Source organism: Vipera berus (genome assembly GCF_964194415.1).
Source record: "Vipera berus genome assembly, chromosome: 9".
Classification (NCBI taxonomy): domain Eukaryota; kingdom Metazoa; phylum Chordata; class Lepidosauria; order Squamata; family Viperidae; genus Vipera; species Vipera berus.
Genome location: NC_138212.1, coordinates 12,760,978 through 12,787,187, shown reverse-complemented (window position 1 = coordinate 12,787,187; position 26,210 = coordinate 12,760,978). Strand labels below are relative to the sequence as shown.

The 26,210-nt window shown below is 40.2% G+C and overlaps 1 protein-coding gene across 1 annotated transcript; it reads left to right on the top strand.

Moving 5' to 3' along the window:
• Window positions 1–4,023: 4,023 nt before the first annotated feature.
• PHACTR4 (phosphatase and actin regulator 4) lies at window positions 4,024–26,210 on the top strand (the record flags this gene model as incomplete). The annotated part of the gene is made up of 6 exons (XM_081334372.1): window positions 4,024–5,178; window positions 14,425–14,601; window positions 15,679–15,759; window positions 23,660–23,824; window positions 25,518–25,865; window positions 26,203–26,210. Exons 1-6 carry the CDS (start codon window positions 5,133–5,135, stop codon window positions 26,208–26,210), a joined length of 825 nt encoding a protein of 274 aa, XP_081190498.1. The 5' UTR covers window positions 4,024–5,132.

Sequence of the window (26,210 nt, the reverse complement as noted above, 5' to 3'; positions counted from 1 at the left end):
GGATCTTTCAGCGGGCTGATGGATCTAGAGCTTGTTAGGATGCCATTGTCATCCTTAATTTATTGACAAATGTTCTTTATGTCAAATTTAATGGGGGGGAAAATAGTTTTCTAAATCTCTAAAGTAAAAATTCTGATGCCGCTCCTTGCTCCATATTCCAAATGCTCTTTGAGTTTTTTGCAATGCGAAAGTGTCTAAATGCAGTTAGGTGCTTAGAAAATGCAGTTTCGGTAAGAAATTTTTAATAGATAATAATTTTTTTCCCACCAAAGGAAGAGGGACAGCAAGTAGCTAAGTCATACTCTGAAATGCCACCAGTTGTGGTCATATACCTATTGGAGAACATGGTTTGCAGGTAGGAAAACTTAAGTTTCAATTTCCAAAACATTTAAAAAGGACTGGCAATGCCTCTGCTGTTCGTCATTCTGCTGCCCATCAATGTAACTATCTGACCGATGGATGGACTTTTCAGAAATTCCTGTGACATGTTCCAAGGCAGCTTATATGGAATTCAGTAACAGCATTCTCACTTCTTAGCTGCATTAGGCCTAAGGGAAGTTTTACTTATAGGGAACCGATTTTTAAGGTGCCACTCATCCTTTTCCCAAGGGCAAGGTTTTTTTTTAATCTCATTTGTCATTTTAATTTATCTTTTTTCTTTTAAGGGAAACGTTGCTTCCTCATATATCAGAATGGAATGCAGAAAATCACAAAGGCACTCTAGAAATCTCTTATGTCTTAGTGTGAAATCCTGGTCTTCCTGATCAGGGTCCAATGAACTTTGTGTGACACAAGAAGATGGACTAAAGTTGGCAGAGTGCAGTGGTTTTGACTGTATTCTGTGTTGCTTTTCTCTCTCCCTCTCTCCCTCCCTCCCTCCTTTAAAGCATTGGGAGATAAGGAAATAGCCATTTTTTCACCTTGATGGGTGTTGTTTTACACTGGGGTTGCATACTTCCTTTTCTAAACACTTGGAAATTGCTTGTTAACTGCTTTTCAGTTATTAGGATCAATAGCTTTTACAGCACCAGGTGAGTTTCCTTCAATCCTTAGAGAAAGAAGTTTTAAACTTTTTTTAAAAAAAATTAAATTTAAATTTAAATAAATATAAGTTTAAGGACTTAAGAAACAATCTTGTTTTGGAATAAACAAAAAAGGGTGATTTTGGAAAGTTACAAATGGGCTAAGGGTTCAGATGGATTTGAAATAAGATGAAGGAAATCTTTAAATCCTTGAAAAAGTGGAAAATGCTATTCTTTTCAGTTAAAAAAGTGATAGGATAGGAATTTGAAAGTTGGACATTAGAAGGAGCTAAATATTACAGTTAAAGGAGAAGAACATGTAATTTAGATGTAGTAATACAGATTAGAGCAAAATACTTCAGCGTTGGATGTATTAAATAATATTGAACAATTAAATGATATTGAACAAAGGTCTTGGAAGTTAATTTTTAGAGTGTCTGCCAATATAGACAGACCATTGAAAAAATGTTGAAAGAGGAACAAGTTTTACCACATAAAACTGAGGCTGATTTCAAAGTGGATTTAAAAATGACAAGCTAGAAGGATGATATGGAAAAAGATGCTATACTGGATATTCAAACCAAACCAGCTGATGACTTAATAAGTAAAATAAATATACAAATAACAAAGCAAAAAAGCAACCTGGATAACTTTCTTATGTTGGATTTATAAAAGAGACCTGTTAAAGCTTTGGAGAATTTTGAGAGCAGAATTTTGTGAGAAGAGGCAAAGAAACAACAAAAAGAAACAGAGTCCTAAGACATTATTTGAAGGGATTAAAGACCAAGATTATTCAAAACTAAACGGAAGGAATAAAAAGTTGGCTTATTTGATCAACGTTGAAATAGATAAGTTGTTATCTCTGGTAAACTTTAATGGACTTCTGCTGACCAGGTATGAACAACAAAGCTTTAAGAATTTGTAGATAACATGCACATAAATAATAGAGTCCTCCCCCCTTTCATTAGGAATATTCAGAGAAGTCAGATGTGTGATTTTGGGGTATACTGCATTTGTTACATTCAGGAAAGGTGCCCTTACCTTATCTGGAGAAGGTACACAGCCTCAGTGACACACGATGTTGTTATGTGCAGCCTATGGATTCCAGTAATGTTCTCTACTTAGAAGTGTTCTTTATTAGGAAACAGAATGTGGTATAAAACCTGCACTGAAGAATCTTCTGGGTGGAAGCAAGCAAGTAGAGTGCATTATATGGCATCGGTATTTTTGATCTTGGTGCCATCAGAATCTGTCGAACTTCAACTCTCAAAATTGCATAGCTACCGGTGGGTCTACGACAATTCGCTGAGGCCAACTTGCCACAGCCAACTCACCATGGCCAACGCTCTGCAGGGCAACTGACCACGGCCAACTCGCCATAGGACAACTCATTGCCAGATAAAAGTTACACTAATAACAAAGAAATGGTGGAATAGAATCATTAAAGAAAGGATGCAAAAGGAAGAACAGAATGAAATGTGATTGACAAAAATTAAAATAATTTTTTATTTATTTCAAATAATTAAAGAGAATTGTTAAATTGTTGTCCCATGGCGAGTTGGCTGTGGCAAGCTGTCTCATTCCTGCTACCGGTAGGTAGCACTCTGACTGGGATTTCTCTTGAGTTGAATCCAGAGGCCACCACTGGATAGAATTTGTTTGGAGAAGGCCACCCCAAACACACCGACTTGCTAATCTCACTTATCCGTCTTGGTTTTGGCTGAGGAGATGCATTCCCCAACACTTCCTCAAGCCAGGGAACTCTCTTATCTTCCAACTGAGATCCTGCAGTTTTGCCATCCCTGGACTTTGTGTCCTTTTGAATGATTGCGTATTTAAAGGATTTATCTGTGGGTCAGAACAAACAACTTGGGTTTTTTAGGGGAACTTTTTGAATGAAATGAGTAAGTCACTTGTGTGGGGTATTTGGTGCTCTCTGAGCTTGGTTGTTTTCCTTCAGATGTTTCATTACAAAACTAGATTACATCAGTGCTCACATGCTACATTCACATTTACAAGTTTTGTGAAAGTGTAATATAACTGAACCTATATAGGAGGTGTGGCAGAACACAGGATAGAGTGAAAAGAGGGATCAGCCTAGAATCCCTACATAGCCACAAGTGAACTAAGTCCCCCCCGCCTCTTGAATTCTGTTGACCCTTATCTAACTCCCAAGTAGGTGCATTAGTTGAGAATATTCCTGTGCACAGGTATGAGTACCAATAAATTGGTTTAATTGGACCTTCACGTGTGGACCTAATCTTTTGGGTCTGACAATGTATGATTTTGCTTTTCTCCTTATATGAGATTTGAAAACTTGTCATTTAGACTTGAGTTCTGAAGTTCATGAATTTCTTCCTTTGTTCAAGGGAGTCTGGTTAGATAATAAAGATTACTTCAATGGAAAATATCTTCAGGGACATTTCATGGTTTGCAACAGTGCTTCAAAATAGCAGGAAATAAATTATTGGTCCAGCTCATGGACAAAATAACATGTCTGGAAATGCGTTAAGTGTAACATCTCTTCTTAACTTATACAATTTTTTTTGATATGCTCTTTTGAGGTAATCTAACACATGGGAAATTAAAAAGCAAATTACATATTTGATTACACTGGTTGATTGCAGAAGTAATCTAACAAATAGTGCAGTTCTTCACAATAGCCAAATGCTTATATTTACCCAGATTTAGTTTTCCTTTTATGCAGAGTGTTTTTCCATTTCTGTTGGTTCTAAAACTTTACGGAAAAAGAAACTATTAATTCTGGACAGGATTGTTTCACAATTGTATGCATTATAGATGAAAAATTTTAATTTAGTGATAAGGAGAGTTCTGAAGATAGAGATAGGTTTAGTTTGAACCTCTTCCCTACTTGTGTTTTTAATATTAATAGGTTTAGCTTTTTCCTACACGCAGCAATACAAATAATAGGGATAATTTAATAGATGGTTTACAAAAAGAAAAATAAAATGTCAAACTCTGACACTAATTCTTAGCATGATCATGTTAGCTGGCAATGATGGGAATAGTCCAACAATAAGAAAGTTGATTTATAAATAGAAGGTGAAGACATCCCAAAGGTGCTTTTTCAAAAGGCAACTGGACTTCGTTTTCCATTGAAGACGTTTCGTGTCTCCTCCAAGAAGCTGAAGAAGCTTCTTGGATGAGAAGCAAAACGTCTTCAAGAAAAAACAAACTCCTGTTGCCTTTTGTAAAAGCACCTTTGGGATAACCGTGACCTGGGTGGCCGAGAATCTCCATCAAGAAAAGATAAAGAAATTACAATTAATATTGCCTGAGTGCACAGAATACATCACCTCTTGGATTCCCCTTTCTGGGCCAAATATATGTGAAGAACTGCACTTGGACTCTGTGTTGATTGATCCAAAGCACCAGTCCAATTCTTGGCTGTGTCCTCCAGTTGGTCCCAGAGGATGAGAATCTTTTCTCTGTGTCCCCCTTTCCTCTCTTTTTTAAATCACTCATTTTCCTTTCGTGATATGGAAGGGAAGTTGGAATCTCAGGGGTAGCTAATCCATTTCAGATGGTCCTCGTCTCTCCACCGCCTGGAGAAAACCAGGGTGCTCAGATTTCCTCCTTCAAAGCAGAAGAGTGACAATTAGTAGTACCTTGTTTATAAGCTCTTCGGCCGGTGTTTGAAGTCTTCCATACCCTTCTGCTTGCTCGTCCCCCTTCCAGCCTTTTAACTCGTGCCTTTAAAGAGCCCACGGGATGTTGATTCTTTGGCTTCTGTAGCTCTGAAGTCTCCTCCTTCTCCTTCCTGAGATCCACCCCTAAGCAGAATACGCACTGTGGAATGACAGGCATTTGTTCTTCTTTGGAGGGGGCTGGCATGGGAGCATATTTATGAGAATTACACCGTGCCCAGGCGAGCGACACAGGACACACCGTGGCAGAGCTTGGACCCACAATCCTGGACTTTTTCTGACTTGGGAACGTTCTTCTTTGGGGTCTCGGAGTGGGCTGGGGGGAAGCAGTGAAGTTTCTCCACCCTGCGGAGTCTCTTAACTTTCAAAGGCTGATGTGTCTGCTTCTCGAATCGGCTTGCCTTGCTCCCTCTCTCTGAGCCTACCTTGGAAGAATAGAAGAATGGGACAGACGCGCTACTCAAGACCGGTATATCCAGCTCCCTTGGGTGAGTAATGGAGGGTCTAGTTGCAGCTGAAAGCACAGCCAAGAATTGTAGGTGAAGTCAAAGCGCATTTAAAAAAAGAGACGGCTAGGATTGTGTAAGTTGGAAGAGTTTTTGATTCTCAGAAGTGCCGAGGAGAGATTGTTTTCGTAATCCTTGTTTAAAAAAAAAAGAGAGAGAGAGAGAGAGAGAGAGAGAGAGAGAGAGAGAATCCTTGCTTTGGAACATCTATAGCTCTGTAACCTGTACCCAGTGTACTTTAGGAACCAGTCTTTTTGATCTTTGCTTGTTGCTGCCAGAGTGGAAAAAAAAATTCAGAGTAAAAGTGGTCAGCAGAAAATAGGTATCCTGTATTTTGCTTGGAGTGAAATGCTTCAGACAAGGATGATGTGCTGATTTGCTATTTCTCCTCTGTATGATATTTAATTATTAAAACACCACTTCTTCTAATCACCTACCATCCTGAAGCAATTTACTCAGTCATCCTTTAGCAGATTTTTTTAAAAAAAGAACACTTATTCATATCCACTTGCTTTCATTTTCAAAAAAAGCCATTGCCTCCACCATCCTATACTGTAGAATTAAAATGGACTCATTATCCAAGAATGAAGGAACAAAAGTTTCAGGCTGAGGATTCCAGAGAATGTCTTTTCAGTCCCATCCCATGGGTTTTAGGGACTATTAATGCCACTATTGAAGTCACGGATGCTGTCCCTACAAAATCCCATAACTGTACATCTCTCAAGTTTTGACAAATTGTTTGAATGAATGAATGAACCTTTATTGTCAAAGTACAACCATGTATACATTGAGTTTGGCTGAGCCTCCCTTCGTGCCCCCACCCCCAACTTACAGTGACACAAACCCTCCATCTTATTACACCCTGTGAGCTAATTGCACAACGCAAAGCAGAGAAGCAAAGAATTGGGGCAGATGTAGGGGAAACATCTTGTGGTGTCTCAATTCAGGGCAGCCTTGGTGACAGTGAAGGAAATATTCAGGAATGGGTAGGTTTGCATTTTAAGGGTTAACATCAGAATCGTACAAGGGATCCTTTTTTCCCCCTTCTTCCTCTCCTATTTAACTGTGGACCCAATTGAATCGTCTAGGTCTAGGAAGTCATCCAGAAAATATCTCTAAAAGGCTAACAAGAATGGTGTGGTGTTGTCTGGTAGTCAACCAGGAGCTGAATAAAGATGCTGACAATTGAGGTTTTTTTTAATGTACCTGCCATTCCCCCCCCCCCCCCCCACACACACACAGTACTACAAACTTGAGTTAAGAAATGTTTCTTAGCCTGACACTGTGCAGGGTATATTTCACAAATAGGGTGTGACTTTAGTAGAGATAGTCTTTGATTTGGAAAATGAGCTTTATGTTTGCAGCTTGTCTTGTGGCCTCTATTGTAAGTCGCATTTTAAATCTCCACTAAGTGCCTTCCCATTTTTAAGAGGCGATTTCTAATTTTCTGTGTCTGTGCGCTCCCTATTAATTTAAATTGCTAAATGCATTTAGCAATTTCCTTCTTTGCCAAGGAGTAGATTAGATAGTAGCAGACAGATCCTTATGTTCTATTATCTTGTGTTGCCAATGTTTAGAAGACTTAAACCAAAGCCCTGATAGTTGAAATAAAAAACAATTCTTTAGCAGTAGATAAACTTTTAATGTATTGTAGGTACTCAAGGAAGCCCCCTGAAATGATTAGAACAGTATTTAGGGTGCAACATAACTTGTACATATGTATTATGTTTCCTTATGCTCACTTGCTGTTACCGAATCAAATCAACACACCTGATTTGCACCTTACGTTTCTTAGAGATGATATGCATTCACCAGAGACAGAACATATATTTGCCCTTGTTGCAAATAGGAGTATGTGGCATTTGTTGATGTGCCACAGCTTACAATATTGGAAATAGCCATTATTTTTCTGTAGAAAGGTTGTTTTTTCTTTCAGGATGATAGGTGGGGTGACCTTCCCCATACTTAAGCCCTGAGTGCATAGTTTGACTTCGACAAACATATTGCAAGACAGTCTGGTGCTCTTGGGAAGGTGTGGGGGAAATGTGGAATTCAGTTCAAACTTTAAAAAAAAATCCTTTCCAGACAAGGACTTTTATCCAGCATTCTCTTGACCTGTCTGTGTGTGGGTTCCCAGTGACAGAATGTGCCATGGAAATGATCCCACCAAGTGTGAATTTTATTATGCATATAATACATTACACGGTGTAACAGACAGCTGTAGATCTACAACCCTTGGGGTCACTGGTTGTGTGGATGCGGAGGTTGAGTTCCTTTTATTTCTTCCAAGAATTTGCTGCACTACCAATATACTCTTTTGTTCCTGCTGAAGTAGAGCAGAGCTTGTGTTTTTTTTAAGGGGAAACATTGGACTGTAGCATTGCAGTCTTTAAGCTTATCAGCTGGAACTCTGGCTGTTTTTCTCCCCTCAGTATCTAGTGCTGCTAGTTCTGGTTATGATGAAAAAAAGTGACAAAGTATGTTGTGACTTCATGATGCAAATTTCACTATTTTGTACTTGATACCAGATGCAAGTACATAAGTCAAAGGGTTTTGCCACAGTGATGCTGTTATGTGTGTTTTGACACTCCCTCCACCCCCTGTTCCCTATGTGTTCACTTGACATTCATGTCATGCAACCTAGTGAACTATTCAAGCCACCGGTTAAAAATCAGAGTTAGCTGACCCCAATTAAAATTTCTGCCAGGTTTCCACTATTTTTCTCAATAGAGGCTTACTGATGCAAATGTGCTGTATATCTCCATAGTGGTTCCTGGACAGTAAAATTATACAAGTGTTTGTGCAGTGGATGCGTTATGTCAAAAAATGCATTAATTTGTGCCCAAATTAAGCAGATGTTTTGTGATACTGAATTTAAATTTAGGAAAGAGGAATAACCCGTTCTTTTTAATCAGAAAATATCCCAGCTTGAGAGCAGAGGTAAAGCCTGTGCAGACTTCCTTAATGAAAGAGCAAAAATAGATGTTTGGTCTACTTTTTACTGAGTTGCCACAATAGCACAAAAAGCCTGCAGCCTGGGATCCTCTACCACAGCTGGACCTAGCTAGCTTTTATTATTATTTTTTTCTAATTTAAATATATTCAAATGTTTGTAGTAACACATTATCTACAATCTAGTTCTGTTAGCAAAGATGTACAGAAATAGCACTTCATACCCTTTTGATTTTCAGTTGTTTTGTGAAATAATTTTAATGGGGACATTGTTTACCTCCAGAGAATTTGCTGCTTAGCCTGGGGTGAGTACTATTGTATTAATGCAATGATTGAAATACAAAGAAGAAGCCCTTTTGTACTGCTCCAGGGTCTGTTGGATCACTGCACTACATCAGAGCCATCATGGGCTGTTCTTGGCATCGTGACATCAACCACCTTTCTGTTCTGCTTGTCATGTGGCGCTTGGTGCAATGCAGGATACGCTAATATAATGCCACCAAATTTATTGAGTTATTATTGAGCGCCTCGTGGATGCAAGACGTTGGCATAGGTATATATGCATTTCTGCTAGCAGAGGGGGATTTATTTCAAAAAAAGCTTTAATTTGGTGGTATTTATGGCACTCCTTGACTGCTTTCTGGTTTTGTTGTTATGAGAAGCTGCTACCCTTTGGGAATATATAACTCAAATGAAGATGATAGCTAACAATTGAAGAAATAGACAAGACAACAGTTGCATTGCTGCAGAATTTTAAGTATGTATAAAGAATGATAGGATCTACTGCCTGTGTTAAAACCAGAAGTTTTCTTTTTAAGAGTGATGGGTGAGCAGTTAGGAAGATTATTTCAATCTATGATTATTGTGGTGAGATTACTGTATGCTCGATGAGGGAAAGATGGAGGAATGGCTGGTGGAACTGACAGAACTTGCTGAGATGGGAAAAATTGACTTATTCCAGTGTTTCTCAACCATGGGAATTTTAAGAGGAGTGGACTTCAACTCCCAGAATTCTGAGAGCTGAAGTCCACCCCTCTTACAGTTCCTAAGGTTGAAAAACACTAGACTTGCTTGATTAGACAGAAGTCATTATTGACATTCATCAATGCCTTCAAAACACCTTATGGACTTTTTGCACAAGGAAGAAATGTTTGTGATATAGGCCTTTGATGATTAGAAGATGTAAGTTATAAACCCACATTACCTGTTGATCCATCCATTGTTTGCACAATACAATCTTAGAATCTTTATGAAGAAGAAGGTGAATACATTTTATTTGACTAAGATTAGCATACTGAACCTCATTGGATTTTTGCATTTAACAGTTATTACTGTGGAATATTTGATTTGATTACAGGTGGTTGTGGTACAACACCCATTGCTTCAGAGTGGTTATATCCCAGTATGACTTCACTGAATTACAACCAATAATCAATAAGATGAATTCTAGAACCTCGTTGCCTTTCCATGACATTGGGAAAAATGGTGAAAATTATAATTTGGGTCTGCAGCAAATGTCATTAAAATAATGTTCCTAGATCAGAAATGATCATTTTACTGAGTGAATGAATAAAATTAGAGCTCTTATTAAAATATAACGCCCTTGGCATTTTTCTAAAGAGGAAGCACGTCTGCAAATAATTGGAATATTTAGTAGTGTTGCTTTTGATGTCCAGAAATACATTTGCAAAGGAAATCCTAAAATGTTGGCTTTTGTGTTCTGCAAAATATGAAGAATGATTTTTCAGAGGTATTCACCAAACATGGGATCTCCTTCAGTATATATCATAATGTTTAGAGCTTACACTGTTTTGTTTTTGCATTCATGACTTTTATTGTTTTATCAATGTATAAAATACAAAGAAAAATAAAAATAGAAAATTAAGGGAAGGAAAAAGAGGGGGGAAAGAAAATATGATGTACAAGGGAAAAAGGAAAAAAACGTTGACGTCTGATTTTTTTTTATCACAGTACAAATAGTACAAGATAACAGCATTACAGCCTCAACTTTTTATTTTTACACAGTATATAGCCATTTCTCTAATCAACAAATCTATCTAATTGGCAAAATCAAAGTCACAGTTTCATTTTTTTTCATCACAAGCAAAAAAAATCCACAAGTGATATCCAAATAAAAAACATAATTAAATATATTCTCCTATTTGAATAAAGCAATCAATTTAACCATTTCTGCTTTATCTTCCTTGCTGTGGAAATAATATATATTTCTGTTTGCACTTAATATTTTTTATAAGTCATCACCATTTATATTAACAAAATTCACTGTACTCTTTCAGATTCTTTAATCGTAAAGGGAAAAAAAACTTTTTTTCATCCATTTTAAAACACTAAACTTTTCTTTAAAAACATTTCTAAAATCAAAACATTTTAATGCATCCTTTTCGTAACTTCCTCTTAACATACATAAAGTTCCCTTTCAGACCAATAAAATTCCAACTCTTCAATTAATTACATTTAAATCACTCCCTCCATATTACCTTCATAGAATATTTTTTTCTTCTTGTATACATCCTTTTAAAAACTTTTCTTTAAGCTAATACATCGTTTTCTTTAGCTTTCTCTTAACATATATACTTTCAAATACACTTTCAATAATATTTTACAGGTTTTAGGAATTACTTAAGCATTATATATAAAGGAAAAATACATTTTCATAATGTTCCCAGCGATTTTCCTCTGGTTGCTGATCAAACCTAGACTTGCTTAGGTTTCAGTAACGGTAATCTATACATTGTTCCTTTTATGGCAATGATGGTTATACAGTAATATTGATGAATAAATAAATCCTGATTTAAAGTGAGTTTTCTTGACCAGTGTTTTAAATCGGTTTCAGTCAAATCCACTTTACCAAGAACTCAAGAAAAGCACCTTCCCTTTACCAATTGAATAAAATTACTTAAATAGAGGTGCCGAAGAACTAGCTGGAGGTGTCCATATACAAGACATTAGCTCTTTTGGATATTTTCTTGGTTTTCTTGCCTTCCTCAAAACATGGAGTTGTGAATTCCCATCCAAAGATTTCCCTTAAGTGGTTTATGCGCTAAGTAGTTACTTGTACACATTTCTGTGTATCTAAGTATGGTTGCATCTGGAAATATTCTATATCCCTTTAGTTTGTTTGTTTTAAGGACACAGGTCTTAAAGTGTTCTTGTGCAGCTGAGATTCAAAAATGTCTCATGTCCATATTTGCCAAAAAGTAGATTTATTTTTGGAAAGCTCCATGGGAGCTACAGCATGAGCCATTTGTGAGTAAGGCAGTTACTCTACAATCTCCCTCTGAAAGAATTATGATAACACCTGATCTACTCACTAATTCATGGAACAGAGTAATATATTATTTCTTCATCAGACTGGTCTTAAATTGGCTTTGTTCCCATTCACACATGATCTCAACTACCGTATATCGTTGTATGATATGAACCCTTTTGAAGCCAGTGTCATTCAAATGATGCCAGCCTCCTGAAAACATTTGTTTGAATAGAAGCCTGATTTGGGTTATAGGATGTTGTAAATACTGGGAGAAATTGAAATGGCAGTGCTGTGCAAAGAGAACATTTACATCATAACTTCATTCAAGTAGATATTCTTGGTGTAGAGTAATAATGAATGGCCAGTAGAAGTGAATGTTAGATATTTTCAAATTAACTTAGGTTTCATGCTTATGCTAAGCTATAACTTTTAACCCTGGAATTTGCACATGGTATGGCCATTGCTGAGAAATAGGCTGGCCATAGATCTGGAGAGTATGCAGGTTGCAGAATCCCTAAAGTGATCTGTTTCACTTTAACTTCATACAGTATGTGAAACTAGGAGAAGGAGTGGGAGAACCTAGGGGTGGAGTCAAAAGAGAAATCAGCGTGGAATTTCTATGTAGCCACAAATGGACTGATTCCAGCACCGCTTGGATTCCATGCCAGGATAGTGCTGTCATTTGAGTAGATTCTTGTAAATAGGCATAATTACTAATACATCAATTTAATTGGAACTTGTGTTATCCTGATTTTTCACGACTGACAGAAACTAGCCATTAGAGTTTGTCATCTATGCTTTATCATATAGGTTGGTTTTGTATTGTTTTTTTTTACAAATATTTTTAATAATTTGTAAACCACCCAGAGCCACTGGGATTTGGGAGGCATAAAAATGTTAGTAAGAATGATAATAGAAAATCTATGAATTGACAGAATTTCTGTCTGTCAATTACAAGACACTACACTGCATGGATCTGCATCTGCACATATATTTATACCAATAGATTACAACATCCTAGGTTTCTGGAAAGAACTCGGTGCGTATGAACACCAATACCAACTAAAGAACTGGCAGCTGTGATTTTACATTATTGTGAATATAATAATACAACAGCAAACCTGACTGGATGAACTCAGGGATAATATACGAAATCTAAGGAATAATTTCTTGGTCACCCTTTAACTTACAATTGATTGTGCAGTTTTGGAAGTGAGTTCTACAACAACGAATCAGATGTGATTCATCTTTTTCCTATGTGATTTTTTTTTGGAAATTTTGTTTTCCTTTGTTTACAGTTTGTTCCTAAGGAGAACTGTTTACCGCATTGTCACATTTCTAGAAAGGGAAAGATGCTGATCAGCATTCTTCATCGTGGTATCCTCCAGATACATTTGAAATAGCAACTTCCGTATATCCACGTAGGATAGGTAATATAATTCTAGGAAATATGAGACATATTCTGGGACATATGAAGTTTCGTAAGCTCATTTACAAAATGCTGTAGATTAACTTTGAGCAGAGATTGGATATTTGTGGCCATATGACCAAGTAGCTAAAAAGTTGGAAAGTTGCAACTCCCAATTATTTGGGAAGATTTGACAGGCAATAACCATGGTGGGAACCTGTTGGATGCATAGAGCATTTTGATGATTTTTAAAATAAAATTTTCCTGCTGATGTTTTAACACCCCCCCCCCCAAAAAAAAGGAAGCTTATGGAAATGACAAACTGAAGAATAGGAGAAGAAAGATGAATTAAAAGTGACTGAGAGACAGAGTACTTATTTATCAGTAAATTCAAAAAGGGTATCTTTTGGCTAATCATGGAACTTCTTGTAAAACATGCCGGTTGACTAATATTTTATAGGGAAAACTCCAAGTGCCATAAAATGAATTTTCCATATCTGACATCTGTTTGCTTCATAGACCAGTGTCGTACTTAAGCTGCAGGGATATTTTCCCACAGGCCCTTTCTCTTCCTCCTGCGCACTCTTTGTTTTTAAAAATGTTTGGGGAATGCCAGAACAGTAGGTGGAGTGGGAGGCTGTTATTGTGTTGATTTCCTGAGATTGTTACTTTTGGCATGGGATGCTTTTTCTCCCCCTCCCATTTTTAAAACAGGAAGTAAATCAAAGCCATCCCCCCCTCATAATTTTAGCTTGTTTTTTGTCTACCCATTTTATAGCAAATCTATGCAGTAGTGTGATGTGCGGTATTTGTGTTATGGTGATACCGGTAAAGGATTGCTGAACTCCACCGAGTGTTGTGTACAGAAACTATTTTCCCAAGGTTTTTGTTCTGTGTGTTTTCCTGCTGCGTAAGGCTTTTTTTCCTTTTTTCTTTTAAAAAACCCCTAATAAAGTTATATTCCAGCTACAGGTAGTCCTCTACCCATGGCCACAATTGAGTTCAAAATTTCTGTTGCTAAGCCACAGTTGTTAAGTGGTTTTGCCCCATTTTATGACCTTTCTTGCCACAGTCGGTAAGTGAATCCGTGCAGTTGTTAAGTTAGCCACAGAATTATTCAATGAATTGGGCTTCCCCATTGACTTCGCTTGTCAGAAGGTCGCAAAAGGGGGTCACATGACCCCGGGACTTTGCAACCCTCATAAATATGAGTCAGTGATGCTGCAACGGTTGTAAGTATGAAAAATGGTCAAAGGTCACTTTTTTCAGTGCCATTGTAACTTCAAATGGTCAGTAAATGAACCGTTGTAAGCCAAGGACTATCTGTAACCATCTAGAACAGGGGTCCCCAACCCCTGGTCCGTGGACCAGTACCGAGCCGCAGCATGCCAGCAACCGGGTTGCACAAACAAGCAAAGCCCCATCCACGAGTTGCAGGCAGCACACAAAACCACACCCCCTCCGGTCCGCGGAAAAGCCTCTCTCCACGGAACCGGTCCCTGGTGCCCAAAAGGTTGGAGACCTCCGATCTAGAATGAGATATCATTGTGCCAATGTCCTCTTATAATGAATATTCCTCTTTTTCTTTTGTGTGCAGCTGAGGAGGGGGAGCAGCCAACACAGGATGCTGGAACGGTGGCTGAAGTTCTGGAATCTGGCGACACGACCCCGCCTTCCAAGAGAAAGAGCAAATTTGCTGGCTTTGGCAAGATCTTTAAACCTTGGAAGTGGCGAAAAAAGAAAACCAGTGGAAAATTTAAGGAGACATCAGAAGGTAACCTGCTAGATTACAGTCCTGTTCTTCTCCCTTTAAGCCCTTGTGCATTCCTAGCCTGAGTTTGCTCACTGCATTAAGTGGTCAAGTGGCTTGATTTCTTTTGGCTTTGAGTGGTAATGAGAGACTCTAGCCGCTGTACTTTGTAAATCATGCTTTGTGGCTTAATTCAAGGGAAGGAGTAAGTGAAATGTAGTTTAATCAACAAGCCACCAGTAATAGTCTGTTATTTCCTGAGACCCCAGTCCTTGTTTTGGACATGGTATTTGTTCTTATGCCATTTTACCTCCCTGACTGCTTTGGCCACAGTTGACTGAATCAACAGATCTTCCAGATCAGAAAGGATCTGGCACATAGCACTTTACATTTTTACCTGAAAATAGCAGATTCCAGATCTGCTTCCTCAGAAACGTTTTCAAAGTTTTATTGCCACTTAATAATGATAGCCAACTGCGGCTATAACTAAGCTTTGCTGAAGTGGCCTGTAGTAAAATGCCAAAAAGAACTTCAGACAAGGAGTGCCTAGTTAAAGTTCCATTGACTGTTTTCCAGTTGTAAAATACTGTATGCATAGCCTTGGTGGAGCAGTGGGCTAATGCCTCCTTAAGTAACACCAGCTGCCTGCAATTAGTGCAGGTTCGCATCCCACCAGGCTCAAGGTTGACTCAGCCTTCCATCCTTCCGAGGTAGGTAAAATGAGGACCCAGATTGTTGGGGGCAATTAAGCTGACTTTATAATAATGCCGCTTGGGGTGTGTGTGTGAAAGCCCTAATAAGCAGGCATATACATAGAATGAAGGCTACTGCTAAGCTTGTAAGCCGCCCTGAGTCTTCGGAGAAGGGCGGGATATAAATGGAATTAAAATAAAATAAATAAATAAAAAATGAGGTGTTGTCCTCTTCTTGCAAGATGGGTTGAGGGGAAAAGAAATATTTACATAAGAATATGTACGTAACATTCATCCTTAAAGCAATCACAACGAGTCACTTCACCGTATCTTAAAAGTGATTTTTTTTTACCCCTCATCTTTGCCCTCTATTCTGAGTGCTGGTTTTTTGTTTCCAATTTAATGTCAGTTTTAGAACGAAAGATTTCAATGCGAAAGCCAAGAGAGGAGCTGATTAAAAGAGGGGTTCTGTTGGAGGATGTTGAACAGGGTGAGTTTACCCATTGTCTTCCTCTGTGTGTGCTACATTTGCAGTTCCAGCTCTGATAAGTTTCATCTTTGGCATTTAATGCCTGGGTGCCCCCTCGCTTTCTCCCATCCCATCCCATCCCATCCCATCCCCTTCCCTTCCCCACCTCTGTTAAATATGACTCTCTGTCCTTATCTGCCCTTTGAACATTTTTGATACTATATGTTCCGGGGAGAGACTGCGACAGAACTGTTTCATTTATTTCCTTTCTTTTCTCCAAGGAGACATTTTAGGTTGACAGATTATGAGTTTCTGAAGGTCATCTAGTGATTTACTAAAAAACTGACTTGGATTCCAAGGTAGCAGCAGAAAGAAATAGCAATAGCGCTTATATATTGCTCCACGGTGCTTTACAGCACTCTCGGAGCGGTTTACAAATGTCAGCACATTGGCCCCAACAATCTGGGTCCTCATTTTACTGACCTTGGAAGGATGGAAGGCTGAATTAACCTTGAGCCCATCAGGATCAAACTGCAGTCTTTGGGCAGAGTCAGCCTGCAATAAGTGCATTCTAACCACTGCGCCACCACAGCTCATAATGGCACAAGGATAATGTACAACCTTCATAGATAGAGGACTTCGGTTCAGTTCTTGATAATTGATGATGGGGCTGGATACATCTAGAATTGTGGGTGGCTGGATGATTGACAGCCAACTACCAAAATTCTTAGCAGATGTGAACTCATATCTGGATAATTCAAGACTGGAAAGCTCAGTGATTTGGGACCATAATTTAGGTTTTGGGGACCATAATTTAGACTTTTGAAGCATAACCGGCTGTGGCACTGCCAGCCACAAAATCCTCATTTTCTGGAAAGTAAAAAATGAGGATTCTCACTGCCAACACTTTAGATTTCCAGGGTGTTTCCCCCTCCCAGGTGGGCATGGTTTCTTAAAAAAATAATAATGCCTTAATTAAAGACCCAGAGGCATTTCTGTTGATAAAGAAAATATTAAACGTGCTCTCCCTTGCAGCAATTGGCTTCTTCTTTAAAATTTAAAGAGCATGCAAGAAGTTTTAAAAGTCAGGTGTCGCAGTGGGCTTGGTGGGATTCAAAGAACATATCAGTAGGTCTTTTGGTGCTTCACAGGGAACACATTGGGGGAATACAGGCATGGAAAGTTGTGAGTAAAATGGACTGCAAATCTGTCCCCAAAGGTGCTTTTTCAAAAGGCAATTGGACTTTTGTTTTTTTCCTTGAAGATGTTTCGCTTCTCATCCAAGAAGTGTCTTCAGTTCTCCGTTGGATGAGAAGCGAAACATCTTCAAGGAAAAAACAAAAGTCCAAATGCCTTTTGAAGAAGCACCTTTGGGACAACCATGACCTGGGTGACTGAGAACCTCCAAAGATAATCTGGCTCATTATAAGACAATTGCTTAGCTTCTAGCCCTACTTCACTGGGACTACTTTGCTACATCAAGGCATCTTTACTTGAGGTGGAATGCTCTAAAGGCAGCAAAAGAACAGCTAGTTTACCCATAAAATCTGCAGCGGAAAAGAATTTACTGTCCCCAACTGGATGAGGAACTGAATTCCTCTGTCCTGAACTAATGTCCTTTTTCAAAGCTAGGAATGTTGCAAAGAGCAAGCTGGTCATTCTCCCTTCCCCATTTCAGTCAGATACTAAATGGAAACCTTGGCGGTGGTGGTGGTGGTGGTGGGGACTGTTTTGCAGAATATTGCTGATCCAGCCACAGGAAAAGGCAGAAGAGGAAATACCCTTTCCTTCTCAGTAGGACAAGAAATCCATGCCTCTCCCTTCCTATTCCTTACTTACTGTGAGTTAAAAATATTCGTGTTCCACTTGACAGCAGGACTGGAGGCTGGGTGTAAATGAACTCAGGATAGGAGAGGTCTGGAGAGGTAGCGATAGAAACCTACTCCCCCAGTTTCCTCCTTCCTTCATTGTGATAGGATGGAAATGAAGAATCGCTCTGCTTGTCTTAGCTTGCTCCCAGCTTTGTCGCTACATCTGGGATGCAGCATGCACCTGTGGGATTCACATGACCTTGGTTTCCTTTTTAAGCTAGCCCTGGGTTTTTCCCAGTGGCACCACCACACTTCCTAAGAAGGAAGGACAGGTGCCTTCAAAGGCCATTCCACACTTTGAACACAGGCTCAGCAGGCTGAGCAGACTCGCTGGCTATTTGTCGACTTTTCCCTACTCAGAGAATGAAGTGCGTTATATTTATAATGACATTGGAGTAATTTTTAAATCTACACCTATAAATCGGGGTTTATCAGCTCATGCAGATTCTATGCAACCTGCATTTGAGGTGAAGTATAAGTCACCACAAGGGACGTGGTGGCTCAGTGGGTTAGGACGCTGAGCTTGTCGATCAGAAGGTCGGCAGTTTGGAGGGTCGAATCCCGAGTGCCGCGTAACAGAGTGAGCACCTGTTACTCATCCCAGCTTCTGCCAACCTAGCAGTTCGAAAGCACGTCAAAATGCAAGTAGAAAAATAGGGACCACTCCGGTGGGAAGGTAACAGCGTTCTGTGCGCCTTTGGCGTCTAGTCATGCCGGCCACATGACCACGGAGACGTCCTCGGACAAGCGCTGGCTCTTCGGCTTTGAAACGGAGATGAGCACCGGCCCCTAGAGTCGGAAATGACTAGCATGCATGTGCGGGGGAACCTTTACCTTTACTTTACCTTTATAAGTCACCACCCAAGGAAAAGAGTGCACGCCTTGTAGTGGGATCGAAAGCATTTGGTCTTCTCTCCTTAATTAAGTCTTTCCCTCTTTGGGACAAGGTACTGTAGCTTCCAGTTGAAGAGGAGTAGGCACTTTGGATCGGTTCTTATTTCGAGCTTATTTTCTAAACTGTCTTCCTGGCCACTGCCACCACCACCACCTCCTCCTCTCTCTGTTCTCTTCCCTTTAGCCTGCAAAGAACCCATGAACACATAAACAATCCATCTCTCTCATCAGTTTTAGAAATTCACAGAGATCAGAGACTTTTTGCTCTTGAATCATACAGCGAAGCGGTTGCCTGTATATGTGCCAAGAGAATTTACTCAGCCGCTGCCTTCATTTCCTCCTTAAACAGAAGCTGGAAATTCAGAAACACAGCACAATGGTGTGTATTTTGTTGGGGCTGGTGAAAATGATACAGGCATGTGATATACACAGCATTGGAGAATAGTGTGTAACGTCACGCTCTAGTTACACTGTGAGAGAAAAACGAGCCAGGGTAAATAGAGGACTGCTTGGCGTTACAATGACTAAAGTGGCATATAAACATTTTGGGGGGGGGGGAAATGAAGGAATGAATAGATGAATATATATTGAAAACAGAAAAACATAAACTTGCAGGTACACATTACAGCATGAGGTTGAGTTTTATTATGATAGGAGTTTCTTATTGATAACATGAACCTAAAAGAGAGTCTACTTGCAGTTTGAGACTAAGTTACAGAATTTAAAAATACAGCCCACCGTTAAGACATGCATATGTGCATAAGTAACAGTACATCCATATACTACTAAAACTCTATTTGTCTGTTTGCAAGCTTCAGTTGAGGAAGTGGGTACATCATAGGGCAACAGTTTTTGAATCAACATACCTGAAGTGGGCTAACTCAAACAATGCATCCTAATCTGGATCCCATTGCTCCTGTGGGCTTGAAATTTGGCAAAATTGTGGCTGCTTCAGCACTGCTGTGTTGCCACACCACTGCCCTGATGTGGTCAGCTGTGGTCTTGTGATCTTCATTTCCCTGTCAACTTCCACAGTGAAAGTCAATGGGGAAGCCAGCAGGAAGTCGGAGGTTGCTCCTCCTCGTCCTCCTGCTTTTTGCCTGCCCGGTTTCTCTATTTAGGTAAGAAATATCCTGACAGGTTACGGATTGTCTAGTTAGTACATTTATAAAAAGAAGCCCTATGAAATTAATAATTCATTGAAGGCACTAACTGGTTTCTATAAGCAAAGGCTTATAAGTAAAAGCGTTGCTGCTGCCTTCAAAACTCCTGAGTATGGATCATTTAGACAGAATATCTCAATCTCGTTATCCTCAGTAAAGTTTATCAGACTCAGGAGCTGATGTATTAGCTCCGATTGCCACTGTGAGTACAGGGGGCATTTTAAAAGGATATGTGAAACAGACTGAGCTTCTGTCTTTGAGCATACACACACTCGATCCTCCTCTGGAAGTTTGGTATATCAACCAGCTGCCAAGCACAGTCTGTAAATGGAACGGTAATAACTTGAGTCAGGGAGGAAATAAGTGACAGAAGTGAAAGTGATGCCCTGTATAAAGTGGGAGTGATCTTGGGGACCCTGTGCCCAGTTTTTCCCTCTTCTAGAACTGACCTGCTCCGGCGTAGCCACAGTATAAGGAAGATCATGCATTAATACAAGGAAGTACCCAGATTTCTAACAGGTAGCTGACGTGTATATACCTCACTTCCTAACAATGTTTCCAGAACTGTTTTGTTGTGATTGATGCATTGAAAACATATTTCATGTTGTCTGTTCCACATATGAGTGCACAGCAGCATGGGGAAGGTTGTTCTTTGGAAAATCTTGTGTTGATGCAGTGTGTTTGCAGATAATAAGTTCTCGTGTGCAGATAACAGTTTAAGAGAGTTTGTTTTTTCAAACCCAGAAGGGAATTTTCTGGTGCTCTTTCTGTAAAAGCGAACATACTGTTCAATTTGTTTTGACCTGTTGATTTACTTGTGCGTTGTGTTATGGAAGCACTTGGTTGTTTCAAATCGAGATCATGCCTTCTGCTAGGTTTTGTCGTTTAGTTCTCTTTGGGCTGAAGGTTTCTATAGCTGTCCAAGTACAGCTGATTCTTCCCTTTGTCTTTTCAGATGAAGTGGTGATTGCTAACAGACCTGTATTCTTGTTTTTATGGATTATGTTATTGTCTTTGGGATTTTAACCTTTGTGTATTGCTCATAGTCAAATTTGTGATATGGGCAGCTGTACAAATTGTCTGAACAACCAAACCAAGAAATAATCCAAATCATGAGTAAGAACCAATTCCTGTTGGAGTAGTGTTGAGCCTTCAGTGAACATTGTCTAGATCCAGCCCTTTGGTTGTCCCTGTCTTGCCTGTGTGGGGTCCGTCAAAAATTAGAAATCAAATGTAAATTAGACATAACATGTATTCTTACCAGCAGCAGCTAACCAAAACCATGTAATTTACTGCTTTTTTAAAAAGCAATAAAATTAACGTTGAGCAGAATTAAGTTCAGCCTATTAGTTTGACCCTCACAACAGTCCTAGTTTCTCATGTGGCTGCTTGGGAAAATTAATTGCCCTCCCCTGGGCTAGATCTTCGGTTTCCTGATGTTTCACCAGCAACTGTGGTTGACATCTTCAGATGCAAGGTAGCCTGTGGACCACAGTCACTAAAACCTTGAAGCTCAACACTGCCTGACAGTTTACTGGCTGTGAAAACCCACATTAGGATGCTGTTGATTTATTGAAGCCACAAATGACAAATTAAATGTCATTAAAGAAAGAATCTGAAAAGCTAGTTCTGTGTTCACTGAACTGTCTGACACTGAGTTTTATGGATCAAAGTACCCATGGGGAAACTTGACTTTCTGCAGTAATCCTTTTTATAAAATCTCATAATCCTCCCCCTGCCCCCCTCAAGTGTACTGAAAGCAAGGTGCCCTTTTTATCATAAATCCCCCATGGGATATGAAGAAAGCAAAGACACATATTTCACAAAAAATATGGATATTTCTCTTTCTGGCTTTATGAGTCCCCTGACTCCTGCAGAATATTTCATGCTAAATTTCCATTTAGGCATAAGACAATAATAAGATTATAGAAACAGATATTTCTTAAATTGGAGTAATCAGCAATATCATACATCAAAAACTCCTTTGTTCCAAAACCCCCCTCTGAACTGGAATAATAACTAATATTTCACAATAAGGGCATAATTCCATTAAATTTCACTGCTAGGAGGCTGGATAGACTTTGTTCAAGGCCAAACACAATGTAAAATTAATCAAGCTCCATAGCTCTCCATATCCCATATTTCTCATTTTGATCTATTCTAGCTATTTTTAACTAAAGCTTATGCTGCATGGGTTTCCCCTCTCTCCTCTCTGTCTACTGTATTCCTGATTTTTAACAACAAGCAGAAGTTAAACAGAGGACAAAAGACTACTTTAAACATTAAACACTTCAGTATAAATATTTTATTAACAATGATAAGACCTTCACAAGTTATGCATGTCATCCAAGTATGTGAACTTGCTTAGCTAAACAAAGCAAGTATTTTTAAGAGATTTAATCCCTGCTACATGATCTTCCTTCCTTCCTTCCTTCCTTCCTTCCTTCCTTCCTTCCTTCCTTCCTTCCTTCCTTCCTTCCTTCCTTCCTTCCTTCCTTCCTTCCTTCCTTCCTTCCTTCCTTCCTTCCTTCCTTCCTTCCTTCGACTATATCGCCTACTTTCTTTTTTTCTGTCAGCAGTTTGTAAGAGATGTACAGTATAGAAACATTCACATATAAGAACATCTCATCTCAGACACACATTGGAGGCATGGGAAATACTCAGAAGTGTATTATAAATACTCCTTCCTTCCTTCCTTCCTTCCTTCCTTCCTTCCTTCCTTCCTTCCTTCCTTCCTTCCTTCCTTCCTTCTTTCCTTCCTTCCTTCCTTCCTTCCTTCCTTCCTTCCTTCCTTCCTTCCTTCCTTCCTTCCTTCCTTCCTTCCTTAGACTATATCCCCTACTTTCTTTTTTCTGTCAGCAGTTTGTAAGAGATGTATAGAAACATTCACATATAAGAACATCTCATCTCAGACACACATTGGAGGCATGTGAAATACTCAGAAGTGTATTATAAATACTCCTTCCTTCCTTCCTTCCTTCCTTCCTTCCTTCCTTCCTTCCTTCCTTCCTTCCTTCCTTCCTTCCTTCCTTCCTTCCTTCCTTCCTATCCAGAATCACCTTCTAAATAGACTATATCCCCTACTTTCTTTTTTTCTGTCAGCAGTTTGTAAGAGATGTATAGAAACATTCACATATAAGAACATCTCATCTCAGACACACATTGGAGGCATGTGAAATACTCAGAGGTGTATTATAAATACTCCTTCCTTCCTTCCTTCCTTCCTTCCTTCCTTCCTTCCTTCCTTCCTTCCTTCCTTCCTTCCTTCGACTATATCCCCTACTTTCTTTTTTCTGTCAGCAGTTTGTAAGAGATGTATAGAAACATTCACATATAAGAACATCTCATCTCAGACACACATTGGAGGCATGTGAAATACTCAGAAGTGACTATAGAAGTACCTGCCCTGTTCTGAAGCTTTACCACAAAAGCTAGCCAACCGAGCTCATAAATTTGGGATTTTACCAAGGCATTTGTGAATCTTCAGCAATTTTAGATATTATAAATTCCTAGTTAGGTGGGATTTAATATACATTGGGAAAACTGAATGCACACTAACTATACATTAAAAGTGGAGGATGATTTCATCTTTGGCCCCTGGGTTTAGTCAGGAAGAAGAGACCACTTGTTTTGTCTCCCTTTTGACAATCAGGAGTATCTTATTTTCCCTTCAGGTTGTTTTTCTTGGCAGGTGTCCCAAACGGCACTCATCTTTCTTTTAAAAACATTGAAATTTCACACTTGAATGATCGCACAAATCTTGGTCTAAGCTCACTAGCTCTTAGTAAGTAGGGTCTTCCACCATTTCGTTGACTTGAAAAACAAGAAGGACTGGACTGCCAACCCCATGTAGGGCATGCTGTATCATGTTGAGTTTGATAATGCCTATTTCTTGCTGTTAATCTTCCTCTGGATTTGTCTCATAAACATTTGGGAGATCCTGTGCTTTGCGTGACAAGCATTGCTTAATTTCCATCCCCCCCCCCCTTCCAGATGGAGAAGAGCCAGAGAAGCTAATTCATACTACTTTGAAAAATGGACACACCATTCCCATTGACTATTCTGGAATTGTCAATCTTGCACACTTGGAGGAAGAAACCGGAAAGAGATTGAGCCTTAAGAAGTCCAGTCCCCCTGAAGAGCCAAAGAGATTGCAGGGTGAGAAATTAAGAAGTCGTGTGTGTGTGTGTGTGTGTGTGTGCGTGCGCACGCGCGCGCGCGAGAGAGAGAGAGAGAGAGAGAGAGAGAGAGAGAGAGAGAGAAAATGTGAGTGGAGGAAATTGTCCCAGACATAAATGTTGTTATCTATCACTTCTTAATTGTGAATATAACAAGTTTTGGATCTTGTTTTTGAAGCACTCCCACCTACAAGCTGTTATCACAAAAGGCCTGGCCCTACCCAGTTTATCTTTTCCCATCTTACCAATTACCAACCTTGATGTCTCGTTCTACCCACGGCGTGTTGCAAGTGAATGCCAGCCACGGAGTTTGGGAAATGACACATTCTTTCCTTTAGATTGGAGAAATAAATTAATTCCCTGGGCTCTCCAGACACATTCCCTTCCCCCTCCCCTCTCTCTTTCCCTGGCAGGGCCCTGGTTTGGTTTAATGCAGCCATTCTCTTCTCTGGTGCACTAATTTCTAGACTTCCCAGCTATCATACCGTCAGCCTTTGGAAGTAGGCCAGATAACCAGGTGTACTAACACTATATTTATTATAGGATTCCAGTAACAGAATCTTGCACGTCTGAAAGCACTTCTTCCCCACCCCCCTTTATTTTTACATTCAAGAAAACTAAGGAAGGTCCCTTCTGAGACTCTTCCCGCACCCTTTTTCTATACCTTTTGCTTGATGACTGTCTTGACTGGGACTCCTGTTTATTAAGCTCGTTCGCACATACTTGTCCAACGCAAGAAACCAGGAACCAGGATAGAATTCCAAAGTATTACAATTTCATGCTACCTATAAACATGAATCTGATCTACTAACAGACAAAGCAAATTGGCACTAAATAAGAGTCTACAGCAGTAGTGGCGAACCTATGGCACGTGCGCCAGAGGCGGCACTCAGAGCCCACTCTATGGGCACGCACGCCATCATCCCAGCCCCGCCTCCCCCCATGGCCCCCTCCTCACCAGCAGCGCCCCCCCGGAGGAGAGTTGCCCCCGGACATAGCCTGTGCAGAGCAGCGCAGCCAAGGACATGGCAGCCGGGCAGCGGAGACAAGACTCTGCCCTCGCACCCTGTCACACGCAGATGATGGTGTGGGGCACGGGCAGAGGGCCTGGCTGCCATGACGCTGCTGGCCGCTTGGCCAATCTGCTGCAGCAGGCCATGGAGGCGGTGGGTGGCCCTGTGGGGTAGCGGGGTGGGAGCGGAGCAGGGCCAGGGCAGTTTTTGGGCACTTGGTCTCTAAAAGGTTCGCCATCACTGGTCTACAGAATTCACGAAGGACTGGACTCATTTTCCTTATGGGAGTGAAGTGACTCCAAACTGATGATGCATTTGACTCCGCCCTTGGGCTCAGCCTGGTCATCTCCAACAATACTATTACACATAAACAGTGGATGTGTTGACTTGGGATGTCCCGAGGGCATGCGGTAATGTGGAAGAGAAGGTTGGCGCGATCCATATCTGGAATATTTGGAGTAGCTCTCACAGAACCAGACTTTGGGCTAAATTAGAGAATGTGCTTCCTGATTGGTGTCTTATGTATCTAATACAGGCATTATACCAAGATGGTACAGATGCAGCAGAAAAGGTTCATTTACAGACAGTATGACAGTGATTAAGTGGTGATTCTGTCCAGCTCAGGGAGTTAACCCCTTTTTAAAAAATATTTCTTCACAGGACCTTCCAGCAATCACCCGAATTCAGAAACGGAGCCCCATCCTGAGCCCCATCCTGTTTCCAAGCAGCCGCTGCTTCCTCCGAAACGACCGTTGTCGTCCTCTTCGCAGGAGACGAGTGATCTGCAAACGAGGGAATTTGGCCTTGGCAACAGGAGTGAAAGGACTGTGTCTTCTTCCACAGCTGCAGCTGCCCCCCGGACTGCTCCTACCCCTGCCCCCCGGACTCTGCCCCCTGGTCCCACAAGTAGCCATGCTTTGGCCACTAATACTAGCAATGCCACCCCGACAAAGCAGCCCCCTGTGCCACCACCCAAGCCTGTTAATAGGAATAGCAACCCCTTAATAGGTAAGTGGCTGTTCTTTTTTTAATCGCCCCCCCCTTTCTATTCAATTGTGTCCTTCTCCGTGCCAAGTCCAAGGACACACTCCTTGGCAGTTTTCTTGGCAAGGTTTTTCCAAAGTGGTTTGCCATTGCTTCTCTCCTAGGGCTGAGAGAAAAGGATTGGCCCAAGATTATCCAATTGGATTTGTGCCAAAGATAAGAGTAGAACTCACAGTCACCTGGTTTCTAACCTGACGCCTTAACCACTACATCAGACTTATCTCTAACACCCTAAGTAAGACCATCTTTAATTTTGATTCAACATGGCTGTTGGTTCATTAGGTTGTCCCTTCTCTTCCAGCTCAGTAA